This window comes from Stomoxys calcitrans, chromosome 1 (genome assembly GCF_963082655.1).
Source record: "Stomoxys calcitrans chromosome 1, idStoCalc2.1, whole genome shotgun sequence".
NCBI lineage: Eukaryota > Metazoa > Arthropoda > Insecta > Diptera > Muscidae > Stomoxys > Stomoxys calcitrans.
The window spans coordinates 121,726,502-121,749,223 of NC_081552.1; the positions used below are offsets into that span (position 1 = coordinate 121,726,502).

Here is a 22,722-nt window from a genome sequence, read left to right on the forward strand (position 1 = left end):
AAATGCGAGAAAGAAGATAACAAAACGGAGAATGCATACAAAATTCTGTCATCTTAATACCGTCAAAAGATTGGTACTATATTCGTTTTTCACAGTTGAAAACATATATTTTTCACAGTTACTTTTTTGAAACACTTCACAAATCTCAATGAAATCATAATACTTTCAATAACATTTTTTCATAAGTAATGTGGGAAAGTCCTACTGAATGAAATCAGCAAGTTTTTTTGCTTCAAAAACTATTATCTAAAACAAGTAAAAGCGTGCTAAATTCGGCCGGGCCGAATCTTATATACCCTCCACCATGGATCGCATTTGTCGGGTTCTTTTCCCGGCATCTCTTCTTAGGCAAAACAAGTAAAAGCGTGCTAAGTTCGGCCGGGCCGAATCTTATATACCCTCCACCATGGATCGCATTTGTCGAGTTGTTTTCCCGGCATCTCTTCTTAGGCTAAAAAGGATATAAGAAAAGAGTTGCTCTGCTATTAAAACGATATCAAGATATGGTCCGGTTCGGACCACAATTAAATTATATGTTGGAGACCTGTGTGAAATTTGAGCCATTGGGGCTCACGAAGTAAAATAGAGAGAACGATTTACATGGGATCTGTATCGGGCTATAGACCGATTCAGAACATAATAAACACGTTTGTTGATGGTCATGAGAGGAAATTTCAGGCAAATCGGATAATAATTGCGACCTCTAGGGGTCAAGAAGTCAAGATCCCAGATCGGTTTATATGGCAGCTATATCTGGTTATGAACCGATTTGAACCTTATTTGACACAGTTGTTCAAAGTAAAAATAAAATACGTCATGCAAAATTTCAGCCAAATCGGATAGGAATTGCGCCCTCTAGAAGCTCAAGAAGTCAAGTCCCCAGATCTGTTTATATGACAGCTATATCAGGTTATGGACCGATTTCAACCATACTTGGCACAGTTGTTGCATATCATGACGAAATACTTCGTGCAAAAACTCATTCAAATCGGATAAGAATTGTGCCCTCTAGAGGCTCAAGAAGACCCAAGATCGGTTTATATGGCAGCTATATCAGGTTATGAACCGATTTGAACCATACTTGGCACAGTTGTTGGGTATCGAAACAAAACACGTCGTGCAAAATTTAATTTCAATCGGATAAGAATTGCGCACTCTAGAGGCTCAAGAAGTCAAGACCCAAGATCGGTTTAAATGGCAGCTATATCAGGTTATAAACCGATTTGAACCATACTTGGCACAGTTGTTGGATATCATAACAAAATACTACGTGCAAAATTTTATCCCAATCGGATAAGAATTCCGCACTCTAGAGGCTCAAGAAGTCAAGACCCAAGATCGGTTTATATGGCAGCTATATCAAAACATGGACCAATATGGCCCATTTACAATACCAACCGACCTACACTAATAAGAAGTATTTGTGCAAAATTTCAAGCGGCTAGCTTTACTCCTTCGGAAGTTAGTGTGCTTTCGACAGACAGACGGACGGACGGACGGACATGGCTAGATCGACATAAAATGTCGCGACGATCAAGAATATATATACTATATAGGTTTCAAGCGGCTAGCTTTACTCCTTCGGAAGTTAGTGTGCTTTCGACAGACAGACGGACGGACGGACAGACGGCTAGATGGCTAGATCGACATAAAATGTCGCGACGATCAAGAATATATATACTATATAGGGTCTCAGACGAATATTTCGAGTAGTTACAATCAGAATGACGAAATTAGTATACCCCCCATCTTATGGTGGAGGGTATAAAAAGTAATCACGAAAAAGTTTTGCGAAAAGCGAACATAGTACCAGCCAAAACCAGACGGTCTGCAAACAGCTGTTCGCGTGAGACTATCTTCTTAAATCCGCCTTTGTTTGATTTATAGCTGATGGGAAATTAATGGTAGAATCGATATTTGTTATTAGTAAAAATCGAATGTTGCCATTATCGATAGTTTGTCAGCTCTACGTTCTGGTGGGATTTGGATACAACTCTGGAGTTGAACAATTCCATCAGCTGGGCAAGTGAGCCAACCTTCTTAATTCAACCATGGAGCTAACCTTCTTTAGTGAACCCTTGCCACCCGTCGCGTGGCAACATATCTGCGTTTATGTGGCCACACCGTCATACTTCTTCCATAACAATAATAACACTGCTATTGTTTTAACTAATTTCCGTCTTATAATTTTGGATTTCCCTGCCGTGGCTTTATTTTAATTCCCAATTTAGAATAATGTTGTTGAAATTTTCCGCAGAGAACAAAGTAAACTACCCAAAATAATTTCAATCAGTTTCCTAATAGAATAGCAAACTACGACGTAACAAATTATTTATCAGAAATAAATCAAGAGGAAATAATGTACGCTAATTACGCAGAAACACCTGAGCAGGAACAAGTACTGCAAAAACTCGAAGAAATGTTTTACACAACACCGCAATGGCAATTACATCAATTGTGCGTAGAAAACAATTGGAACCGTGAGTATTGATATGTAGAGTATCGAAAGTTAATACCTGATTTGTTTTTATTCCTTTTTGCTTAGTGGAGTTGTGTGTCAGCCAGTGGATGAATTTTGTAAACAACGCCAATTTGAGGGAAAAAAATAAAACGGAGGCTGATCCTAATCCAGCCACAAACCATCCTAATAAAGAAACTTTACAAATTTGTGAACGGTACCAACGTATAGGAGAAAATATTAAAAAGGGATATAAAGTTTTGATTCTTATGCGGGGTCCTCCTGGCGTAGGAAAGACTTATACCGCTCATGAAATTGTCAAAACATTTGTTGACTTACAGTCGCCTTTTGATCACATCGAAGATTTTATCTTCAGCGCCGACGATTATTTTTACAATTCTAAGGGCGTTTACAGATATAATGTAAAATATCTTTCCGAGGCGCATGAATTTAATCAGAACAGAGTACGAGAGAAGGCTATGAGTGGTTTTAGTCCAATTATTGTGGACAACACAAATTTGAAGTTGTGGGAGATGATGCCATACGTAAAGTATGCTGTGCAAAATGGTTACACGATTGAAATTGTGGAACCAAAGCCTTCGTGGAGCAAGTGTGCAGGCAAATTAGCACAACGTAATATCCATGGTGTAGCAGCTGAGAAAATCCGTACTATGATGGATAAGTATGAGAAAGGAGATGTACCAGACTTGATGAAGGTAAATTAAAAAACACATTTTCAATATGGAGAATGTAGTAAGAGCAAAAGTTTTTTTTATATTGCTTACTCGTCTGTTGAATTCTCCAAGTGTACTACTTTTCGAATTCTGTATAAAAAATTGTTGGGTATTATAAGAAATATTTAGAATATTTTAGGCATAAAAAACATGTGGAACTGTTGTCTTGGAGTATCTAAAAGTTTTAAAATACCCCAAAGCGATTCTAATTATTTTGTTATCAATTTTATTTCACAAATTTTCGTTTATTTTTCTTTGGAGACGATCCTAATGAACGAAGATTTTTGCAATAGAAAAGTAAAGCCAGAAATCAATCCCATGGCAGCCGGTTGTACGTACCGGATTGACCCGATGGAATTCTTCATCGGGCTGCCGCCTCAGTGTAAAACACACTGCGACAACAACAAAGCCAGAAATCACAACACACCAACCACTATGGAACGCGTTTGGTCTTTCGTTAAAATACTTCTTCAACCATATTAGGTTTGTAGGTTCCAAGGGCCATTGGTAGGTTGTACTTATATTAAATATTTCGTGAAAACGGGTCTACGATGTAAGCATGATTGACACTTACCAAATTTGACACACTAGTTGTTCTCTTCCATCGCACTATTATGGTTTTCCGTTTAAGGTTAGCTTAATGCTATGATTGGCGGACGGGGAAATCAATTTTGTAGGGCGCACCACTGATTCCGATGTAACTTGGTATGTATATGTGGGTTGACAAAAGGGACACGAATCACAAGTGAAGTGCTGCAACTTAAGCAATATTAATATAAAACGAAATGTATTAACGAGTAGATGATTTGTAATAAAGTGTTGGATCACCAAAGCTTCTCTGATCACCGTAGTACTAGTTTTAGCCTTGGAGAAAATATTGCAGAAGTTTTCCCTCGGCTAAACAGAAGAAAGGCAGATTGGGATAAATTTCGGCACAAATTCTGCACGTCTATCCCTTCTAGACCAGAAAAGGAATTGGAAAATACGGATGATATAGACATAGCCAATCATCAAGGCCCTGAATGAATCGCTTGTGTCAGCATGCCCTTGTACCAAGCCAAGGGGCAAACAGCGACCGCCATGGTGGACCCCAGAGCTAGTTGGTCTAAGGAAGGACTTGCTTCAACAGAGCAAACGCCACAAGAGCACCACACGATTGGGACATCTATAAGGCTGAGCTAAGAAAATATAATGGCGAACTGAGAAAGACTCAACAAATCCTGGTAGAATTCCGCAGCTCCGGATAAATCTGATGCTTCTAGGCTAAGTAAGATTCTGTCCTCGAGACGTATTACGGTGGGGTATGTATATTCAGAAGTCAGAGAATGTATGGACAATGTCTAGTGAGGAAACACTAGAACTACTCGTGGCGCCAGAAGAGGTTGTCACTGGTATGCATTCGTAAGAGGTTATTAGAGAAATTGTGTCTGAGCCGAAAATTCTTCAAGTCGCCAGGCCCTGATGATGTATCAACAGTTGAATTACAAGCTGTGTCTGACGGACTGGTTCCTTGACTTAGGGAAATATACTCTGCTTGTATCAGAATGTCATATATACCTGTGGGATGGAGGGACACGAAGGTCATTTTCATTCCGAAAGCAGGAAAATCCTACCATACGAAGGCGAAAGATGTTCGATTTATTAGTCTGTCATCCTTTATATTGAAGACTCTTGAGAGGTTGAAAGAAACATACCTTAGGGCAAAGATCCCTGGATATCGCCTGCCGCGGCAGCAGCATGCATATAATAAAGGAAAATCCACTGATCCACGACCTAGTCGGCTATATAGAGGGTTCTCTCGCCGTCAAGGAATATGCAGTAGCATTTCTGACATTGAAGGTGCTTTCAATAATGTAAAACCGACGTCAATCATGAAGGAGTTGGAGTTTCTAGGCATCAACTCTACCGTATGAAAGTTTATTAATAACTTACTAAAAAATGCAGGCTTGGGATCTGTGGATCTAAAAAGATGGGTCAGCAGAGGACCACCTCAAGGAAGTGTACTGTTTCCTCTACTTTGCAATATATCCATTAACAATATATTATTGTCTCGGGTAGAAAAAGGCGCAAAACTGGTCGCGTATGCTGATGACGTGGCCATTGCGGTTAGGGGAAAGTTTGCCAGCACTCTAAGAGATTTACTTCAGGAAGCTCTTCGTGCAACAGCAAAGTGGGCTACCGAAAGTGGTCTAGGAATAAATCCGTGCAAGACAGAAGTAGTTCTTTTCAGAAGGAGATACAAGTTACCTACAGTGGAACCTGCCGCCTTGGGTGGAGAGAATGTTCCATTTACAGAAAGCGCCAAATACCTGGGCGTTTTGCTGCACAGGAAATTGAATTTCAAATCTAACATTTTGGAAAGGGCAAGAAAGGCCAATCTTGCCCTATACACCTGCAAGAGAGCCATTGGCAAAAGTTGGGGGTTTAGACCTCGTGTCATGCATTGGGTGTGTTATATGACGCTATATGGTGTTATGGTTTGGTTCACGGCGCTTCAAAAGTCCACCTACTGCTCAATACTTAAGTGGATCCAAAGGATGACTTGTTTGTGCATCACAGCCGCACTGAGGACGACACCATCTGATGCACTGAATTTAATGGTACATCTTATGCCTCTGGGCAAATTGCAGCGACCACTGCCTTGAGGTTAAGGGAGCTTTCTCATTTGTCATGTGGCGGCTACGGACACTGTGTTATAGTTGATACAATATCTGATGTTCCAGGCAGTGTGGATTACATCATACCTTAGCCGCTTTTTGATCAAAGGTATTGTACCACTATTCCTGATAGACTTCTATACGGATGGTTCCAAACTAAACGACTAGGTGGGCTTTGGGGTGTACTCTAAAGATCCTGTGTGTGTGTCCCGCACTAGCAGTCAAAAGGAGTTCCACTTTAGGTTCTCATTTTTTGATAACCTGTCTGATTTAGCGGATGTGAATGTTCGCAAGTATTGGGCTTTTTAAAGCGATCTGGAGTTGATATGGTTAGATCCAATTTTATCTGGCATCAGATATAATTGGATCCGAAAAACGGGTATATATAAATGGTTATAATTGTATCAAATTAAATACAATCTGATACAATTAGAAACAATTGTATCTTGAATTTGTCGGAGATATAAACAGATCCAAATGTATATAATAATATCAAATTGGATCTTAAATTAAAAAAAAATTGCTGTTACTTGTTTTTTTATACATCTAGATGTTGTTTTCAATTAAACTCTTATTTTTTACCATTTTTCTATATAAGTGTTACCTACACTTTTTCTGTTTTCAAAACAAACAGCATCGTCTTTTGTAAAGTAGTTATGGATTTGAGTTTCCTCTTAATCTTTTTACAATATTTGGGTTGCACCCAACATATCGTTCATGTGTAGAGTGTTGAGCCTATAAAAGGAGGATTTTTTACCCGATTTCGATGAAATTTTGAACAGTGGTAGACCCCCACACCTTTTGGTTGAATGTGGTCTAGATCGGACCATATTTGGATATAGCTGCTGTATAGGCCAATCTCCCGAAATAGGTTATTTTGCCTATAAAAGGGGGCCCCCCAAACACTTAGTCCCATATTTGGATATCAGATTTGTATTCTACATATACCTACAAATACCTTTTATTTAAGCCTCATTTTCCCATGGTCACTAAATAAGCCATGTTTGGGGGGTGTTTTGGCAAAGGGGTGGACCCCAGAAACGTGGTCCCACATTTGGATATCAGATTCGTATTCTACTCGCAAATACCTTTCATTTGAGTCCCATATTGCCATGGTCGGTAAATATGTCTAATTTAGGGGTGTTTTGGTGGTAGGGGTGGATAACAGATACGTTTTCTAATCTTAAATACCTTTCATTTGAGTCCCATATTGTCGTGATTGGTCTAAATATATGTTTGGTAGGTTTTAGGGTAGGGCAGCCCCCCTAGGTACCCCATCCAAAATTTGGATACCAAATTTTTATTTTTAGGGTACTATATGAGAGCACACAAAATTTTGCTTCAATCGCACCACCCATCTCCGAGATTTGGCGTTTCTGAAAATTAGGGTAAGGGGGAGGGTCCGCCCCCCTTCAGGTATCAAAAAATGAGGTACCCTATTTTTACCACAGGGTCAATATGCACCATCAAGAAAATCGGTTCAGCCGTTTCTGAGCCTATAAGGATCACACAAACATACAAACAAACAAACCTGCAAACAAACACAAATTGATTTTTATATATAAGATTACATTTAGAAAATAAAACTACCATATATCACATATTACCAATTGCTAACACCAAAAATCACATATTGATCAAATTTAAAAAAAAGGAAAAAATATCTCACTTTTGAGAGTTGGAAACTTTGGTAGAAAAATGCCTAATACTTTAAGATTACTAATGTAAATATATTATTTGTAACTAATGTAAATATATCCTTTGGCTTTCCTTTTCCATTTGCATCTTCGATCATTCAGCTCGTCTCGAAAGAGAAACAAACAAAATTTGTAAAATTTTATGATCTCGCCCTAACAGACAAGAAAACTTGAAAAAATATTTGTTATAAAATTTAAAATAAAATTTAAGCATTTCTACTTTAAAACATTGGAGAAACTAAATCCAGTTATTTGTAGCGCAAGATATACACATATATATAGCCCAAGATATAATTATATATAAGGTCAGATATAGTTATGTTCTAGGCCAGATATAGTTACATATAACATATCTCTTTGGATATAATTATATCTGGCCCCATATCCATTTATATCTACTGCCAGATATAGTGATATTGTATATAGCATTAGATATTATTATATATAATTGGATATGGCAGATTCATTTCGATCTAATTAGATACAGATATATCTTATACGAGATATATTTGGATCTGACGATATAAATTTTTATATTCGGCTGAAATTTGGCACGTAGTATTTTGGTGTCACTTCCAACAACTGTGCTATGTATGGTTTAAATCGTTTTATAACCTGATGTAGCTGCCATATAAACCGATTTCCCGATTATACTCCTTGAGCTTCTAGAGGGCGCAATTTTTATCCGATTTGACTGAAATTTGCAGATATAGTTGAAGAATGACTTCTAACAACTGTGCAAAGTATGGTCTAAATCAGTCTATACCTGATATAGCTGCCGTACAAACCGATTTCCCGATTAGACTTCTTTAACTTCTAGAGGGCGCAATTCTTATCCAATTTGGCTGAAATTTTGCACGTGGTCTTTTGTTATGACTTTCAACAAATGTGTCAATTTGGTTGACATTTTGCATAGGTCGTTTTGGTATGACTTCCAACAAGTATGGTATTAATCGGTTGATAACCTGTTATTGCCTGAATTTGCTTGAAATTTTGGAGGTGGTATTTTTCTAGGACTTCTAACAGGCAAGACAAATACGGTCCATGTCGGTCAATAACTTGTTGTTGCTCATATATATATTGAAAAAGCAAATGCGATCCATGCCGAAATTAGCACGTTTTTACTTGTTTTTGTCCGGGGTTTTTTTGTTTTATGCTGTTGTTTTTAATTAAATTCCTATTTTTTACCTTTTTTTCCTATAAGGGATTCCTTTACTTTTTGTCACCATTGAGGTTTGAACATGGGTACTTTCGTTTGCTAGTCATGGGTACTGCGCTACCAACTCAGCCAACCACTTGCTTATAATGTTGTTGTTGTACCCACATTTTCATGTGAAGCTGCCGATCCTCGTCAAGCTCCTGTAGGCAGCGTTACCGTTGGAAATTTTAAAATAGTGGTACAAAAACTGTCATTTGTAAAAAAAAGTGGCATTTTTATGAAAAGTGGCACAAAAAGTGCCACATTTTTTTCATTTGTATAAAAAACAAGTAAAAAGGCGTTAAGTTCGGCCGGGCCGAACTTTAGATACCCACCACCTCGGGTATATATGTAAACCACCTTTCATCAAAATCCGGTGAAAACTGCATACATTATGTCCCATAGCAGTTATATCGAAATATGTTCCAATTTGGACAAAATACTTATAAGTACAGTAGCTATATCTAAAAATAAACCAATCTAAACCATGTACGACATGGATGTCGAAAAGCCTACCATAAGTCACTGTGTCAAATTTCAATTAAATCGGATTATAAATGCGCCATTTATGGGGCCAAGACTTTGAATGGAGATATCGGTCTACATGGCAGCTATATCCAAATCTGGACCGATTTGGGCCTAGGTGCAGAAAAATATCGAGGAGCCTAACACAAACCACTGTCCCAAATTTCAGCAAAATCGGATAATAAATGTAGCATTTATGGGACTAAAACCCTAAATCGGAGGATCCGTCTATATGGCAGCTATATCCAAATCTGGGCCGATCTGGTCCGAAGGGCCTAACACAAATCACTGTCCCAAATTTCAGCAATATCGAATAATAAATGTGGCTTTTATGGGCCTAAGATCCGAAATCCGAAGATCGGTCTATATGGCAGCTATATCCAAATCTGGACCCATCTGGGCTAAATTGACGGAGAATGTCGTGGGGCCTAAGACAACTCACTGTCCCGAATTTCAGCAAAATCGGATAATAAATGTAGCTTTTATGGGCCTAAGACCCTAAATTGGAGGATCGGTCTATATGGCAGATATATCCAAATCTGAACCGATCTGACCCAAATTGACGAAGAATGTCGAAGGGCCTAACACAACTCACTGTCACAAATTTCAGTAAATTTGGATAATAAATGTGGCTTTTATGGGCCTAAGACCCTAAATCCGAAGATCGGTCCATGTGGCAGCTATATCCAAATCTGAACCGATCTGGGCAAAATTGACGAAGGATGTCGAAGGGCCTAACACAACTCACTGTCCCAAATTCCAGCAAAATCGGATACTAAATGTGGCTTTTATTGGCCTAAGACCCTAAATCGGCGGATCGGTCTATATGGGGGCTATATCAAAATATAGTCCGATATAGCCCATCTTCGAACTTAACCTGTTTATGGACAAAAAAGACTCTGTGCAAAGTTTCAGCTCAATATCTCTATTTTTGAAGACTGTAGCGTGATTTCAACAGACAGACGGACGGACATGTCTAGATCGTCTTAGATTTTTACGCTGATCAAGAATATATATACTTTATAGGGTCGGAAATGGATATTTCGATGTATTGCAAACGGAATGACAAAATGAATATACTCCCATCCTTCGGTGGTGGGTATAAAAAACAAGCAAAAAGGCTAGGAGTAACAAAAAATAAAAGCATACAAAAAACCTTCAGCTTTTTACATAAAAAACATAAAAAAACTTGTTGTCCAAAATTTGGCACAATACTTTTCATAAAAAATAAAAGGTGTATAACAAAAACAAACAATTCAGTTTTTTTTTCACACATAACATAAAAAGGTGTATAAAAGATAAGTTCGGTCAATCCGAATCTTAGATTCCCACCACCGTAAATCAATCCTTAGTTTTCGGAGGAGACTTTTTGAAACCAAAAATCCAAATTCAAATTTAGACGGACGAACTGACTTCGTAAAATCGATCTACGATATACAGAACATGTATTTGTAGGATTTAGAATAAATGTTTTGGCGAGTTGCGGTGGTGGTATTTAAATAGTTAAGTGATAAATTTCACAAACACAAACAAACTTTTTTTTGTTTTGTGCAGTTACTCTCGTTCAGCTCAAAAATGTTAAATTTCTCGAAAAAATTAAAATTTATATGCGGTTTGTTGGACGTCAAACAATAAACAATCGCTACATAGTTGTATTTTTGAACAAGTGGCACAAATAGATGGAAAAGTGAAAAGAAAAAATGTTAAAGGTATGGCATTTAGTATCAAAATAAAAAAAAATTGGCATACAAGTGGCATCGTCCAAAAAAATGTCAAATTTGATACTAAAGTGGCACAACGGTAACGCTGCCTGCATTTGTGCAAGAGCCGGTGCCACCCGACTCTCACTGAGACTCTCCGCTCCATTCCGCTGATTGTCCGCGACTGCCGTTGCAGCTACTCCGTATGGAGAATTCCACTATACAAACGGCAAAATAATTGGAAATAGGTTTACAACTTTTTACCTGTTAATTATAGTACAAAATGTTCTAGACATTTGTAGAGGAGGACACAAGTTTTCAGGAAAGTGCTGTTGTGGGTCCATATATCTAACATAGGGTTAGATACAGGGTGTCGAAATTGACCACTTTTGACTTTTCCAACTTTCTGGATCATGCACAATGTACCATGTTATCGATTACCGTTAATGAGATAAGGATTATATAATTTTAAAATATCAAAATTATGACTTGGTTTTTTTCAGCTTTATACTTAAAATTTCACACAAATTTTCATTTATTTCCATTTTCATAAAGCGGAGAGATTAGGAAAAGTTTTAAATGCCAATTTGTTTCATTTTGAAATCAAACCACCCCGTTGTCAGCATGAATGTTGTCTAGACCAGCTTGATATGCTGCTTGATCTAGAGGTTGTTGTTGTAGCAGTGTATTATACACTAAGACGGCAGCCCTTGCCGATGAAGAACTCTATCGGGTCAATCCGGTACGTACAACCGGCTGCCATGGGATTGGTTGTTGTTGAGCACAAAGGTTCTCTCTTGTAGCGCTGAACCTCACGCTCTAGATCATTTAGATCTACCTCAAGGCTTCTGGGCTGTGGATATCTATCGACAAGATGATGATTTGGTCTCTGCGATAACAGCCTAAAAGGTATTGCTTAGACAGCATGTAGTTATGTCTTCGCACTGGTAGGATCTTTGTCTCCTTATGGAGGCGGTCCACATGAGAACTGAGGAGACAGACCGTCGCAGTTCGGCGGCATTCTGACAGATCTGAATATTATTCCACTGCGTGTCACAAAGTTGACGAGACCACACTGGCGCTGCATAACTTACCACAGACCGGCCAATTGCTTTGTTCGTAGTCAACAAGGTTTCTTTGTCTGCACCCCAAGTGCTGCCAGCGAGTGACTTGAGGACCTTGTTTCTACTTTTGACTTTATGGCAGATTGCTGTGGCATGTGATGAGAATATGTAAGAGCTGTCAAATGTGACGCCAAGTATTTTGGGACACTTGATGGTCGGAATCATTTCTCCATCGACCATCACAGTCAGCTCAGTATTCACCTCACGCGTATTTGTAGTGAACAGTGTGGCTGAAGATTTGGTGGCGGATATCTTCAGATTTCTTGCAGCGAAATATGAGGCAAGCTCTTTGAGGTGGACGTTCAACCTATCGCAGATGTCATCAATGGGTGGAGGGCCTGATGCCATGATCGTACAATCGTCCGCATATGATACGATCTCTATGCCGTCTGGAGGGGGTGGAATGGAGGATAGGTAGAGATTAAACAGTACCGGAGATAGCACCCCACCTTGGCGGAATTCCCTGTTTCACTCTACGGTGTTTCGACTTCTTATCCCTAAATTCCACAAATGAGTGGCGACCACACAGATAATTCGCGACCCATCGTTTCAGGCCTGGCTGGAGGGACGTGTTGGCGATGTCCTCAAATAATTTGGCATGGCTGACTTTGTCGAATGCCTTCGATAGGTCCAGTGCCACGAGGACCGGCCTGGGTTGATTGAAGCCACGGCAAATGTGTGTGGTGATGGCATGCAAAGCTGTTGTTGTGCTGTGCAATCTCCGAAATCCATGTTGATGCTCGGCGAATGGAAATTCTCCTACGAGGCTCGGGAGGAGTAATGCCTCAAGCGTCTTTGCCACTGGTGAGAGAAGGGAGATCGGTCTGTACGACTCCCCCAAACTCGGGTCTTTTTCAGCCTTCAGTAGCGGGATCACTCTGCCCATTATCCAGACATCGGTAACTATAAGAGTGTTCAATGACAGGTTGAGGACAGTGGTAAGGTACTCAACTCCAGGTGAATCCAGATTCTTCAACATCAATGTAGAGATTCCGTCGGGGCCCAACGCCTTGGAAGATTTGGCGCCACGGATGACATTCGTAACTTCGCCCACGGTAAATTGTGATGGCTGTTCATCGGCTCGGAGTCCACGAATACGGCGAATGGCTCTCCTCCTTGCCCTGTCTCTCTCGGGATGCACAATAAATTGACCGTTGAACAACCTGGCGCATCTCTTCGGATCAGTCACGGTTATCTCGCCAAAAGTGACTGAGGTCCTGTCGTCCCGTCTACCGGGGTTCGAGAGTGACTTAACGGTGGCCCACAGTTTGCCTACACCGGTGCCTAAGTTACATTGCTCTAAGTGTTCCAGCCACAAATTCCGCTTATGTTCGTTGATTACCCTGTTTATTTCCAGATTCAGCTCGCTGATTCTGGGTTTAGCGGGGTCCATAGCACGAATCTCATCACGTTCGTCTGCGAGTACCATTGCTTGCGCCGGGAAATTGGGTCGCACTTGGGGTATTCGACCGGCTGGTATAAAGCGAGCGGCTGCTGCGTTAATGATGTCTCGGAATTTCCTCTCGGCCACAAGCAAATCAGAGGGGGGTGGCAGTTCACTGAAGCGGCGATTGGTATACTCTCTGAAGCCAGTCCAATCGGCCTTCTTATAATTGATAAACGTCCGGCGCTCAGAGGTTATGAAGTCGGGTGGTCGGTCGATGGTGAGAATTATGGGGAGATGGTCTGACCCCAAACAGATGACGGCTTGCCAGGATACGTCACTCAGGAGATCAGGGGATGCAATTGGGATGTCTGGCGAGCTGCTGCACCTCCTCGTAATCCTAGGGGGGGCATCCTCATTCACCGTGCAAAACGTGGAGCTAACTATCTGCTATGCTAAAGCTATGCCACGCTGGTCGTTACCTAGGGTAGAATGCCATGACGTGTGATGCGCATTAAAATCCCCCAGAACCAGACGATTACGGCCAGATAGCAACCCACTTATGTCGGGGTTGTAAGCTTGGCCATTAATCGGACACAGCTACCAACCGGCGGTATATACACGTTATACATCTCTATCTCGGCAGTACCAGACCTGACTGCTACCCCCATTCATTCCATGTAGGAGTCACTAGCGTCAAGCGCATGCGATATAGGTGTATAACGAAGGCCAATCCCGCACCTCCATTCCTTGAGCGATCCCTACGTAGCACATTGTAACCGTGACAACTGTGCAAGCTGCAGGTGTTGGTCAGCTTTGTCTCCTGGATCGCTGCGACCAATATGCTCTTCCGACTCATAAAATCTACTATCTCATCAATCTTGCCACGCAGTCCGTTGCAGTTTAACTGCGAGAACGATACACTTCCCGGCACTGGCCTGGCAATAGTAGGGCTAGGATGCTGTCGTTGCGTAAATTGCCGTACGGGAGAGGGCGGGTGGTCACATAGTCCGACGACGAGGACGCCGAAGGCGACGACGACGATGCTTGTGACCCCCTGCTGGCTAGGTTCGCACAGAACCTTGCGACATAGCCAGTATGACAATACTCCCGTAGTGAAGTTAGGCCAGAGCAAGAACGGTAATGTACCCACTCCATGCACCGGTTAACCTCACCGACACCGATCGATGATGAAGGCGGTTCTGGCAAACCGAACAGAACCAGGGTCCGGGGTTCTTTTCAATCCCGGCACGGACCAGAAGCGTGCGGAGAAGGCACTCCGGAACCTCTCCCATGACGAAAAAAGACGAACACGTACACTGAGGAGGCAGCCCTTGCCGATGAGGATTTCATCGGGTCAATCCGGTGCGTACAACCGGCTGCCATGGGATTGACGGGGACCGTCCTATCCCATAGCCTGGGCTGATTGAAGTCACGGGAAATGTGTGCGGTGATGGCATGCAAAGCAGTTATTGTGCTATACAGTCTTCGAAATCTATGTTGATGCTCGGGAAATAGAAATTCTCCTACGAGGTTTGGGAAGAGTAATGCCTCAAGCGTCTTTGCCACTGGTGGGAGAAGGGAGAACGGTCTGTACGACTCAACCAAACTCGGGTCCATTCCAGCTTCATTAGCGGGATCACTATGTCAATTTTCCAGACATCGGGAACTATAAGAGTATTTAAAGACAGGTTGAGGACAGTAGTGAGGTACTCAATTCCAGGTAAATCCAGATTCTTTAACATCAATGTAGAGATTCCGTCGGGGCCCACCGCCTTGGATGATTTTGCGCCACGAATGACATTCGTAGCTTTGCCCACTGTACATTGTAATGGCTGTCCATCGGCTCGAAGACCACGGATAGGGCGAATGGCTCTCCTCCTTGCCCTGTCACTCTCGGGATGCACAATAAACTCACGGTTGAAGAACCTGGCGCATCTCTTCGGATCAGTCACGGTTACGTCGCCAAAAGTGACTGAGTTCCTGTCATCCCGTCTACCGGGGTTCGAAAGTGACTTAACAGTAGATCACAGTTCATTGCTCCAAGTATTCAAGCCACAAATTCCGCTGTTGACTACCCTGTTCGTTGACTACCCTGTTTATTTCCAGATTCAGCTCGCAACTTGTAGTGGCGCATGTAGATTTGCTTTACGCATGGATATTTAATTTTTTTTCTTGGCACACTCAAATTAAAGGTTTGGACACCCAGTTATAGGCTGTTACGCTTATTAACATTTGGCTACTTGGCATTAAAATAATGTACATTACATCTCGAATGAGTGTTGTTCTTACATCCATTGTTTTACATGAGAGCTCCGCTCATATGGAATATATACTATTTATAGAACAGCAATTTGATATTGTTGTTTTTGTTGTAGCTGATCTTCCTCTCGTCTACTTACAATGCTGTAATGTTGTAATGGGTCTTCAAATCATAACGGACTTATACTGCTGTCAGTGTTCGATACACTTAGTTGGCATGGTTTCGTGGCCTCCAGTAGCCTGGAGGAAGTGCGTCAAATTTTGGACCAGGAGTCCCTGGTTCGAATTTCAGCACGGCCGTAATTATTTATTTATTTTTTTTTATTTTATCTTTTTTTTAATTTGTTAGTTTATTCATTCGAATGTTTCCTTTTTTTGGACTTCTGTGTTACTTAAGCTAATATTCGCCCTAGGTTGTTATCTCTTTGCGATATTTTCCTATAAAGAGAGTAACTATAACTTTCTTTCGTGGTTGTGGTAGTAATTTTCTTTGTGCTACGATAACTTTGAATCTATACACAAAAAGTACATTCGGTTTGAGTTTCTTTTCTATATTAATGGGAACAAAAAGTGGCCATATTGGTTTTTGGAAATTAGAGCCTGCCTTGGTATTCAGCCTTTCGGCTTCAGTTCATATCCACAGTGCATAACTTTGAAGAAATCATCCATCGGAAATTCAAACTAAAGACCAAGTGTCCTTACCTCCATACAATTGAATAGGAGTTAGGATGGAAAAGTTTCGAGAAAAAAATTAATGTCGGATTTGAACGATTACGAAAAAATATGAAGTTTCATATCGGTGAAGTTGTGATTCGGTTTGATTGGTTTTTAAGTCGACGGTTTTGGCTTCTTGTGACTTCCAAATTTTTATGAAAGACGTGTTGGTTAGTATACAGATGCCATTCTATTGTTTTTTTTTTCTCGGGCAATATAATCTGATATATTTTATTTTGAATATCCTGGTAAGTTTAGCTCTCGCCGAAAAGCTTCTTTTTCTCCCATTGATGCTGGCGGCCCCTTGTGGTGTTTTTCCCCTTGTTTCCAGGATTTTCCTTTCTTCTGGTTTGATACACCGATACCCTTGATGCCCACAAGTAGCCTTGCCTACAAAGCATTTCCAACATTTTGCTGTACTCAGTCACTTTGTACATGTTTAATTGGCCGGTCGGGGTGTAGACAGAAATATTCCTTGATTCGCATTTTTTTTCCGGAGTTATAAGTCTTTAAAGGAAAATCGTTGTTTAGCGAAATCGTGTTTTGGCAGTAATTTAAATTAAAACAGAAAAACTCTATTTTGATATTAAAACAAAAAAATCAATTTTTTTCATTCAATTTAATTGAATTGTTTTCGTAATTTTTGTTTCTATGAGCATTGCAAGCTCTTTGTTTTTCTCTGCGAATGTGCAAAAGTCAGAACAATCGGTAATGGAACGTTTTCAAACCCTGGATTGACTAAAAAATATGTGGTGTGTGTTAATCAGTTTCTAACGAAAATGTTTTATATTAATTACTGGAAAACAAAGAAAAAACAACTATTAATATCATATCAAACATATATACAAACTGTGTTTTCTAATGCGAAACTTGTGTAAGAGAAAAAAAAATTACAAAGTGTATTTAACTGTCATTGACTGGACGTTGAAATTAATAATAACCCCCCTCCGTTGAAGGCCTTTCATCGTGGAAGCTCCATCAATATCAAAGTGAGTCAAAATCTCTTATACTACCATTAAACAAGCACCAATAAATTACAGGTTTGGAGAGTGAGCGGGATAACCGTTATTGCTCTCAAAGCCAATATCAATAACAAAAATAATTGCAAATTTGTTTCAAAAATTAAAAAAAAAAATCATTCATATGTTTTAACTGGCCTTAAAATCATTTAAATTATTTGAAAGGACATTTATGTTGGTGTTTGTTTGATTTTCATTTCCTGTATTTCAAATTTACGAGTGTTGGATATGTTAATGTTAAGTGCTCAGTTAACAGGCAGAGCGCTGCCACAATCATTGTACCTCTGTTAACGCAACCTACTCATCGGTTTGAGAAGCTCTGCACTTGTTTTTTTTTCGTGTATTTATTTGTACAATTAAATGATTTTTTTGCCTTTTATTAACAAACCCAACCCTGTATATGCGTTTAAACAACCCTGTATATGCGTTAAAACATCTAAAAACTTTAAAGTAACCTCTAAAAAAATTTTAGGTTAGGAATTCCGTGCTACTTACAAAATCCTTAATTGTTTTCAATACCACTCACATAAGTTGGTTCATGTCTGGTATTGTGCCTCCTTGGGTCTCACCTATGTGACGGCTGTATGAACTTGCATCTTAAGTTCATACAGTTTTCGTGTACATAAGTGTGTGCAAAGCTAGAAAATGAAAGGGCAATGTACCTTACAGCTAGCTGATCATAGGCAACAGAAAAAAACAAATTGAGCTGTAATAAGAGGAAAAACTGAAACACACAAATATACAGGCAAATGTGAATGCATGAAATTGTGAATTTTGCGATTAATTACTGTTCGTTTTAAACCGATTTATTTTTTTATTTTTGCACATTTTTAATAAAAGTTTTAAATAACTTCTAATTGTATATAATTTGGGAGATTTAGGAGAAAAAAAAACAGAAAAGAGGACACATTTTGATGTTAGGTATTCGGGTTAAAATTCGAATGTAAGAAAAACAAAAATATATAAGTTTTTTTGTTGTGTTTTAAATTTTGCATACATTACATTTTTAACTAAAGTTGCAGAATTGGTAAAGGATAATGTTATTTATACCATGTTCATCATTGATAATTAATTTAAGTTACTAATTAGGCTCCCATATAATGTTTTGAATTATTTTTGAATTCTGCCATTTTTAAATCTATAATGAGAATTTTTCTAAATAAAATGTGGAATTTTTTTAATGGTTTAAGTTGAATTTTATATGTTTGATTTAGAAAGGGTTCGGATTAGTGAAGTAGGGTAAGCAGTAATGGGTCTACCACTCAAACGTGGAATTTTTATTCCTGCTCCGGATTGCCATGCATTGACATCTTATCATGGCATAGTCGAACTATGATGGAAGTAGGAGCCTCTTTTTTCTGATGGTATCTCTTCTCTCGTGTTTGCTCCTTTCCCTTGTACTTTATTTTCCTTACTATTTCTTCGTAATAAGTGCACGCATACGACGAATTTTTGGTAAGATCCCACCCCAATGACGAGCAATAAGGCTGGTGGTTTAATGCGTCAGGTCATATGATTCATCTCAGAACACTTCCTGGAAAATTTTTTCTAAATTAATCCCTTGCATGCCCCCCTCGTTGGTGTACTCTCTGAAGCCAACCCTTCTTCTGATTGATAAACGTCCGGCTTTCAGAGGTTATGAAGTCGGGTGGTTGGTCGATGGTGAGAATTATGGGGAGGTGATCGAACCCCAAAGAGATGACGGCTTGCCAATATGCGTCAATCAGAAGATCAGGGGATGTCTGGTGAGCTGCTCCTCGTAAAGCTAGTGTTTGCCAAACCTGTATATGGCAATCCTGCTTCATGGAGGAATAATAAAGTTTACGCTGCTCAAACAATATTTTTTATATATTCTGCACTTATTATAACATAAGGTGACTGCAACTTGAGATTTATGAAATTTTCTTAATCCCGGCGATAAAATACATATAAATCACAATCGTGATGCTGGTTCTAAGCCCGCGTGTTTTCTTATTTTTCCGCTGCTGCTGTTTTGTTTATTATCTTTTGCGCTGCTTCTTCAATAAAAATAATACCATCGACTGGTTGCCCCGTTTGTGCCAAAAATTTAACAAAGACTGCTGGTGGTATTTGCTGTTGCATTTGTGAATAATGGTTACACCTAAAAAATGTTCTGGTCTTGTTGATGCTGGTACGACACCCTGATCAAAAAAAGTGGTTCTGTTGGTTGGAAATGTCAGGGATGTTCGTCATCTGTTACCATTGGCAGAGATGATGCCATTGAAAACCTCACAAAGAAAATGGATGTCTTAATAATTGCGTTACCTAGAACTATTCGATGTGAAATAGGTAAATGCCTTCCACCTGTCTTGAAAGCTGTTGAAATTAATAGTAAACGATGTGAGAAGAATAACGTTGTGGCTATGGCTAAACTTTCTAACCTAACCTAACATGTCAGGTTTACCGCCTACTGTAAAACCAATAGATATGGCTATTCCAGTTGCTCTTGGAGTTAATATTGTTGGTGGTGACATCAGCTCCTCGTTTTGGCCGGGCGGTAAAAAAGTCATGTTAATAAAGTTTTGTTCTACGGCCAAGAGAGACGAGTTTATGAATAAGTATATGTCAAATAAGACCTTAAAACATTCTTCCTTGTTTGACACAAATATTTAATCTTAATGACAACCTAACATCTGATGCTTTGAGAATAAAGATGCTGCGTCGTTCCCTGGCCAAGGAAATGAAGATTAAACGAATTAACTTATTGCCGTCAGTTGCTAAAGCGGTAGTATTTGATAATAGTGGTATGAAAAGGTTATGCACTTACAACGATCTGCGAGATATTAATAATGATGTGGAAGTTAACTTCATTCGAAGTCAGCGAGGCAGGCGTTCTATCTCCAATGCCCCTAACTCCACCCGTTTAAATGCGAATAGAGATGTTCTTTTAATAAAATGGATGGGAGGGAGGGTGAGACTAGGGAGGCTTCTAATCAAAGCTCAGCTTTGATAAGACCTGCATCTTAATTTTTCATCTCAATTTAAGTATTTTTTTCCTTTTTATATACTTTTTTTATACCCACCACCGAAGATGGGGGTATATTCATTTTGTCATTCCGTTTGCAACACATCGAAATATCCATTTCCGACCCTATAAAGTATATATATTCTTGATCAGCGTAAAAATCTAAGACGATCTAGACATGTCCGTCTGTCTATTGAAATTACGCTACAGTCTTCAAAAATAGAGATATTGAGCTGAAACTTTGCACATATTCTTTTTTTGTCCATAAGCAGGTTAAGTTCGAAGATGGACTATATCTTGATATAGCCCCATATAGACCGATCCGCCGATTTAGCCACATTTATTATTCGATTTTGCTGAAATTTGGGACATTGAGTTGTGTTAGACCCTTCAACATCCTTCGTCAATTTGGCTCAGATCGGTCCAGATTTGGATATAGCTGTCATATATAGACCGATCCTCCGATTAAGGGTCTTAGGCCCATAAAAGGCGCATTTATTATCCGATGCCACCGAAAGTTGGGACATTGAGTTAAATTAAACCGCTTGACATAGTTCTGCATTATGGAACATATCGTTGAAGATTTGGATATAGCTGCCATATAAACCGATCTCTCGGTTTTGTGTTTTGGGGCCAGAAAAAGCGCATTTATTGTCCGATGTCGCGGCAATATGGGACAGTGAATTGTGTTGGACCCTTCGACATCCTTCTTCAATTTCACTCAGATCGGTCCAGATTTGGATATAGCTGCCATGTAGAACGATCTCTCGATTTAATATTTTGGGCCCATAAAAGGTGCATTTATTGTCCGATGATGCCGAAATTTGGGACAGACAGTTAAGTTAAGCCCCACCACATATTTATGCAATTTGGTCTAGATCGATCGAGATTTGCATATAGCTGCCATATAGACCGATATCTCGATTTAAAGTCTTGGCCCCAAAAAAGGCGCATTTATAATCCGATTTAACTGAAGTTTGACACATTGACTTATGTTAGGCTTTTCGACATCCGTAAATGGTTCAGATCGGTTTATTTTTAGATATAGCTACTAACAAGTAAAAGCGTGCTAAGTTCGGCCGGGCCGAATCTTATATACCCTCCACCATGGATCGCATTTGTCGAGTCCTTTTTCCGGCATCTCTTCTTAGGCAAAAAAGGATATAAGAAAAGAGTTGCTCTGCTATTAAAACGATATCAATATATGGTCCGGTTCGGACCACAATTAAATTTTATGTTGGAGACCTGTGTAAAATTTCAGCCAATTCGTATAAGAATTGCGCCCATTGGGGCTCACGAAGTAAAATAGAGAGAACGATTTATATGGGATCTGTATCGGGCTATAGACCGATTCAGACCATAATAAACACGTTTGTTGATGGTCATGAGAGGATCCGTCGTAAAAAATTTCAGGCATATCGGATAATAATTGCGACCTCTAGAGGTCAAGAAGTCAAGATCCCAGATCGATTTATATGGCAGCTATATCAGGTTATGAACCGATTTGAACCTTATTTGACACAGTGGTTGAAAGTAAAAATAAAATACGTCATGCAAAATTTCATTCAAATCGGATAAGAATTGTGCCCTCTAGATGCTCAAGAAGTCAAGACCCAAGATCGGTTTATATGGTAGCTATATCAGTTTATGGGCGGATTCGAGCCATACTTGGCACACTTGTTGGGTATCATAACAAAACACGTCGTGCGAAATTCCATTCCAATCAGATAAGAATTGCGCCCTCTAGAGGTTCAAGAAGTCAAGACCCAAGATCGGTCTATATGACAGCTACATCAGGTTATGGTCCGATTTGAACCATACTTGGCACAGTTGTTAGATATCATAACAAAACACGTCGTGCAAAATTTCATTCTGATCGGGTGAGAATTGCGCACGCTAGAGGCTCAAGAAGTCAAGACCCAAGATCGGTTTATATGGCAGCTATATCAGGTTATGGACCGATTTGATCTATACTTGGCACAGTTGTTGGATATCACAGCAAAACACGTCGTGCAAAATTTCATCCCAATGGCATAAGAATTGCGCACTCTAGAGGCTCAAGAAGTCAAGACCCAAGATCGGTTTATATGGCAGCTATATCAAAACATGGACCGATATGGCCCATTTACAATACCAACCGACCTACACTAATAAGAAGTATTTGCTCAAAATTTCAAGCGGCTAGCTTTACTCCTTCGGAAGTTAGCGTGCTTTCGACAGACAGACGGACGGACGGACGGACGGACAGACGGACGGACATGGCT

General features: G+C 39.8%; 1 protein-coding gene across 1 annotated transcript in view; it reads left to right on the forward strand.

Moving 5' to 3' along the window:
• Positions 1-2,102: 2,102 nt before the first annotated feature.
• The window catches only part of LOC106094824 (uncharacterized), a 71,271-nt gene continuing 50,651 nt past the window's right edge, over positions 2,103-22,722 (forward strand). The window contains exons 1-2 of the mRNA XM_059360899.1: positions 2,103-2,480; positions 2,546-3,174. Coding sequence (XP_059216882.1) covers positions 2,360-2,480; positions 2,546-3,174 — 750 coding nt within the window. The 5' untranslated portion in view covers positions 2,103-2,359. The remainder of the gene's footprint in view (positions 2,481-2,545; positions 3,175-22,722) is intronic.